Genomic DNA, 6,238 nt, shown 5'->3' with positions numbered 1-6,238 from the left:
CATTTGATGAGCTCCCCATTCTATAGTTAAATGAAAGATGAAAAAAAAATACAATTACAATAAATAAGTGCATAAGTCAATGTAAGAAAAGTAATTTAAAATAGACAAATCAATATTATTTTATACATGTCAATGGAATTATTGTATACATGTTGATGAAATTATTTATCATCAATACATGTCGGTAGAATTATTCTATAAAAAAGAAATTAAAAGATATATAAAAAAAATTAAAACTTAGAGTATAGAGTTTATACAATTCTTAAGACTAATAATACAGAATAGATAACTCGATGAAACAATCGACATGACAGAGCAAGCACTCTATAAAACAAGTGATACAATGAACTTTTAAGAGGAGTTGACAATGATAAAAATCAAGAGAAGGAAAAAAGTAAAGAGGATTAGAGTTTCTATTATACTCTAAGGTTAGAGTTTCTAATATCATAAAATATACTCTAAAGTAGTTTTGAAATGTAGGATAGTATCAAAATTTAAACATTTATAATGCAGCATCTAGAGCAAATATGATTAAAAAAATATCAAATACTAATTTACATTTGAATGTGCATTTAAACCCTTAGTGCATATTTTAAATATGTTTTCAAATGTACTCTTAATTTTTTGATATTTGTGTTGCTCATCAAAAGGCTAGGATTATTTACTGTTACGGCTTCTTCGGATGGACGGTTTTGATTGCGTGTGGGAAGAGGGAAGGGTGGAGATGGAAAAACCCAGAGCGAACCGGATCCGTCAGAACGGGTCAGGCTTTAAAGTCCCACTCGATCCGATAAGACCTGATTACCGAATCGAACTGGGCTCACCGTCTGCCACGTAACCTCTGGCGCACACGTGTCTGCTCCCACCTTCTCACCGTCCTTTCCCAAACCCCAACAGCGGCAGCATCAGCAAAGGCGCGGAAGAAGATGTCTCTTCTCCGCTGCTCCGCGCGTTTCCGCGCCGCCATCTCCACCTCTTTCCACCGGCGCCTCCACGCCCAGCCGCCGCCGGGGATCCGCCTGGACGAAGCGGCAGCAGGGCCCCTCTGCTGCTGCCTCGAGTCCCGGTCCGTCGTCCGCTTCCGGGGTCCGGACACCATCAAGTTCCTCCAGGGCCTCCTCACCAACGACGTCCTCCGACTCGATCCCAAACTCCTTCCGGCCGGCGAAGGCGGCGACTCTCATACCTCCTACATCCCGACGCCGAATCTCAACCACCGTTCCCCGCCGCCAGTTTATGCCGCCCTGCTCACCCCCCAAGGGAGGTTCTTGTACGATTTCTTCCTCTACCGCCCGCCTCGGGCGGACGAGAAACTCAATAGAACCGGTTCGGGGCCCGGGTCGGAAGAACCTGAGGAGCCCTTCACTTTGCTCGCCGATGTCGATGCTGCTGTCATGGATGAGCTTCTTGATTGCTTCAAGAAGTAAGAGTCAAATGCCTCTCTCTCTCTCTCTCTCCCCCTGTTTTTTTTCCTCTTCAGCAGCGACGTTGTTTGAAGGTAGTATTGTCAACTTGGGATTATGACATATCAAAATAAATAACCGTATGCTAATCAGAATTATTCAGGGATGTGTTTTAATCAAATTTGCTAATTGTGTTTTAATTTCAATTTGTAGGTTGTTTTAAGTATGTTTTGGTTGTGTAGTCATCAATTTGGAGCATTGTTTTACTTCTTTAGCATGCTAAGCAATTGTGTATATTCACAGATGGCCCTGATCATATGCTAGAGGTAAGGTATTGCATGGGATTATTAAGGAATTGGGCTCAGATTTTGTGTTTTCATCAAATATGACGGTTTTATTAGATTAAACTTATAATAAATGGAAATACTATGAATGACCACATACCAATATATACTCAAGCCTTAGTCGGAGAATCTTGCATGTAATTGAAGCTTCAAATAACATTTTCAGCAATCGACGCTCATCGCATAGGTTTTGTTAAATTAAGGATATATACCGAATAGAAACTAGAAACTAAAAAGTTGTGTTAGAAATGCTGAAGTACTGACCTACAGGATCAATATCAGTATGCAACTGGTCTGGTACACTGCAGCAGGGTGGTACACTAACATTGTTAGTGACCCTAGAGATGCAAGGATATCAGACCAAGTAGTGTATTTACTTACAGGTTATGCACTAAAAAAGGATGAAATCTTTGATAATGTAAATCAGTAAATTATCATTTATCAAAGTTTGTATCATTTTCAATAACCCTCTAAATAAATAACTTCGAAAATTGCAGACTAAGTTGACTTGACAGTGGTATTGTTAGGTTTTCATTTGGGACCAAGATATGTTAACAATAACAGATATCAAATCAGATAATAGTATATTTTTCAAACCCTAGCTTCATTTTCATAATTTTAATGAATTGCCCAAGTCCTCTCAGCACTGTACCTGTTTGTTCCTTGTCCACTGCTAGATATCCAAGAATCATTGATTTCATAGTTTGTTAATGTCATTTGTACGTGACACTTCTTGTGTTGTATTTATGAGACATAGCAACATGGTTGAAAATAACACATGTTCGCTTATGGGATGCTTGCTTTGAATCATTCGCTGAGAACTTCACGGTTCAATTGAGAAACTAAAGAGGACAGCCCTGATGGTCATTCTGTCTGTGTCGTAGGTACCGTTTGAGGTCAAAGGTGGAGATAGACAATGTGGCTAGGGAATACTCTTGCTGGCAACGGTTCGGCAGCAATCTGTGTGGCAAAGCACCAACATCCGACGAACCCGAGGCTGTATCAGTTGGCTGGGGGAAAGGCATTGACCAAGCTGGTGTAGCTGCTGCACTAGGAAATGATCTTGGTTGGCGATGGTTCAAGGACCCTAGATTGGATTGCCTCGGATTTAGGGGAATTTTTCCTGCTAATTCAACACGTAAGGATGCTGAAAATAATACACTTTCTCATACTGTCAAGTATAAGATATATGAGAACGCAAACAAGGATCTCCTGCTGGTTGTTTATTTATTTATTTTTATATATATTTACTTCATTCATGCAGCACCTTTAGTTGAGGCAGATAAGGAAGTCAATGAGCAACACTACCTTCTATGGAGGTTACAGAAAGGAGTTCCAGAAGGTTCAACTGAGATTCCAAAAGGTTTGGCTGGCTTTTCTGTCAATGAATCTGTTATTAGGACATGCAGGTCATTGTAGGCCTTATTGCATTATCTATTATTATACATCTTGGTGATCAATTGAAATGCTCTACAGTGTTCCTTCTATGTTTTGATTGTTTCATTATGCTGACATTGTATTCACTCTTTGATGAAGGTTACCCTTTGTTAGAGAGAATTTGATAGATCATGACATCTTCGTTTTTTCTAATAATTTTCACGAGAAAGGGAGAATACTATTACTTGTCTCATGGCCTACCTTGATATTAGAATTGGTTGTTATGGTCTGAAAGCTAATACTCATCATATTCTTCTCCAATATACCTTGGTAACTTCCATGATGCAAATTTCTAAATCTGAGGCTGGTATCAATAAGGGTCTTTGTACGGACAAATTCTGCATTGTGGGGAATACCATGTGTTCATCATATTCTTCTCCAATATACCTTGGTAACTTCCATGAAACAAATCTCTAAATCTCAGGCTGGTACCAATACGGGTCTTTGTATGGACAAATTCTGCATAGTGGGGAACACCATGTGTTTGTATGCCCTTGTTGTTCAGTGCTGATTTGGCTGGAGGCAGTGAAGGAGGAAAAGGCAGAGAAGAATGAGGAGGCTGATGTGGAGGTAGGGGCAATGCCATGGGAGGAGGTTATGGTGATGATAATCTGATGGGAGGAGAAGGCTGTGGGGAGGAGATGGCAGAGGGAAGGTGAGGAAGAGAGATGCATATGGGGGAGAGAGAGAGAGAGAGCATCTGAAAAAGGGAAAAAAGAAATAAATAAAATAGGAGATAGCTGTGAGAGGACACCTATATATACTGGTCAAGTTTTGACCAGACTGCCCGGAATGGTAAGTCTACCAGGTGATATTCTATTTCGAAGTTGACATTGCTTGGCCGCATCCTGGTTATGGCTCTTGAACTTTGTCTTCTAGCACCTAATTTCTAGAAATAATTATTTAAGGATTGCTGTCATAATGCCCTGTTCTAAGTAAGAATCTGTATTTCTTAACAAGAGGTTGGGAAAACTAACTGCCATGCATGAACTGGCAGCATTCTTGAACTCATCTCCATCTCTGCTTTTATCTTTCATTGATAAGGTCTTATTGTCCTATCTGAAGCAAATTGCTTTGGCAAATAATAAGCCAGCAAAAATTGTACAAAAACTTGATTTGTGTTGCCACTTTGTGATTGCTTGTCGGACAGCATGCCATTTATGTTTTTTCCTAGAGCATTTTATATGTTTCCAACTGTATACCATTGCCAATTCTTCATAGCTTCTCTTATTCTGGTCTCTGTGGATGATCAAGACCTTCTGTAGACAATTGTGGTTCTCTTTTATTTTGTCACAGGTGATGCAGTTCCTCTTGAATATAATCTTGTTGGGTTGAATGCCATCTCTTTCGATAAAGGATGCTACGTAGGTCAGGAGCTCATTGCTCGGACACATCATCGAGGTGTCATCCGCAAGCGGTTGTTTCCTCTGAAGTTTGTAACTGATGATGGAGAAGGTTTATTTTCTATCTAATTGGCTTTTTCAGGGCCTTATTTTGCATATGATCATGGATACTCATACATCTTTTTGTCTTCCATCAGAAATGCAGCAAGAAGTCTCGCCAAATTCAGACATAGTAGATTATGCTTCTAATAAAAAGGTTGGGACTGTGACAACGGCACTTGAATGTCATGGCATGGGCATGGTGAGACTGGATGATGGCCTCAAGCAGTCCTCCGATCTACGCATCAAAGGTAGGGAAGATTTGACGGTTAGGGTCATCAGACCAGATTGGTGGCCTGTTGAATGGACACAATTGCAAGAACAACGAACTGTTGCTGCTTAGAGTTAAATGTTGAAATGCTCGACGCCGATTTTATTATATTTTACCAGTCAAACATGGGTGTAGATGGCTGTGATCTCCGAAAACAATGAACAGCTGTTCAGTCTCTAACCTTCTAAGTCAGGTAAACTAGAGCACCCTTTCAACACATCTTGGTTGGTCAATAACCCTAGCTTGTACCATTAAATAAAATGTGATTCAGAGGAGTAGCTTGTGTAATTTCTGCACAGTTCAGTTGTGAAATTTTAACGAGGAATTATTACTCCACCAAATAATATCATTATTCAGATTGAGGAATGCTGCAGCAAACTTGTGCTGGAAAGCTAATCTTTCATTAGTGAGAATTAGCATTTTTGTTTCTGTAATTGCGTATTGTTGGAATTTATTGGCTATTTAATGGCTTCTTTATCCTTTGTAGATTGATCTAAGCTACATTTCTTGTTCCACCTTGGCAATATTCCAAGAAGGTGCTGCAGAGACAAAGCTCCAACAAGAAGACCTCTTCTGGTTCGGCAATAAGTTTAGCTGCCTTAGGCCTTCATATGCAACATATGGCAACATCCACGTTAACTAGAACAGGCTGGTATACAAGTAGAAGAAACAAGCTAAAGCTCAATTCCAGGAGGCGTATTGCCGGAAAAGAGAGTTATTTCGAACATCAAGCACTGTGGGCTAAACAGTTGAGTTAGCTTGACAAGGATTGAACCAAACAGCTGATTAAGGATCAAGACGGCCGGCTCAACTGAATCAAATCTCCCAAGCTCGCCGGAATTGCTCCGGTTAAGTGATTAGATTGCAGAGCAAGAATACCAAGCTTCTTCAGAAGGCCCAAGTGGGTCGGAATACTCCCGGTGTGCTGGTTAGCATAACCGCAAGAATACAAACCATAAAGGAAAAGATACGAGTGTCAGAAGACAACAAAATGGCTCTTAGGAAGGAAGGATTAACTTTTTGTTGAGGTAAAATTAAATAAACAATCAATTTATAAGTTTTGGAACAGACTCTAATATATAAAGATCAATTAAGTATTTTAGGATTTTTAGAGTTAACGGATAAGAAATCTTTGAAAAAGGAGTTTTCACGAAGGAACGAAATTTGATAATTAAGATTTTGATTCTTATATACATATTTTATATAGTTTTAAATTTTGATAGAAGAAGAACAAGATTCGAGAAATACTTTGTGCTTTTGGATTTTTCTCTTCGGTATTCTAGAGAGGGTATCCTATGTGATTTCTAAATAGAGTGATAGAAAATATGTAAATTCTTCCGG

The 6,238-nt window shown here is 39.5% G+C and overlaps 1 protein-coding gene across 1 annotated transcript; it reads left to right on the top strand.

The window, feature by feature from the left end:
• Window positions 1-854: 854 nt before the first annotated feature.
• Window positions 855-5,259, top strand: LOC135648405 (putative transferase At4g12130, mitochondrial). The gene is made up of 5 exons (XM_065166062.1): window positions 855-1,423; window positions 2,632-2,885; window positions 3,012-3,110; window positions 4,481-4,639; window positions 4,725-5,259. Exons 1-5 carry the CDS (start codon window positions 927-929, stop codon window positions 4,967-4,969), a joined length of 1,254 nt encoding a protein of 417 aa, XP_065022134.1. The 5' UTR covers window positions 855-926; the 3' UTR covers window positions 4,970-5,259.
• The last annotated feature ends 979 nt before the right edge of the window (window positions 5,260-6,238 follow it).

The sequence above is a fragment of the Musa acuminata genome, chromosome BXJ3-9, assembly GCF_036884655.1.
Source record: "Musa acuminata AAA Group cultivar baxijiao chromosome BXJ3-9, Cavendish_Baxijiao_AAA, whole genome shotgun sequence".
NCBI classification, from domain to species: domain Eukaryota; kingdom Viridiplantae; phylum Streptophyta; class Magnoliopsida; order Zingiberales; family Musaceae; genus Musa; species Musa acuminata.
Note: the sequence above shows the minus strand (reverse complement) of the source record. Positions and strands in the feature narration are given on the sequence as shown.

Excerpts from the sequence above, each read along its gene's own strand:
- LOC135648405 (XM_065166062.1), top strand. The coding sequence starts at position 927 with ATGTCTCTTCTCCGCTGCTCCGCGCGTTTCCGCGCCGCCATCTCCACC. Across the intron at positions 1,424-2,631 it reads CTTCTTGATTGCTTCAAGAA|GTACCGTTTGAGGTCAAAGG; the intron begins GTAAGAGTCAAA and ends TCTGTGTCGTAG. Across the intron at positions 3,111-4,480 it reads TTCAACTGAGATTCCAAAAG|GTGATGCAGTTCCTCTTGAA; the intron begins GTTTGGCTGGCT and ends ATTTTGTCACAG.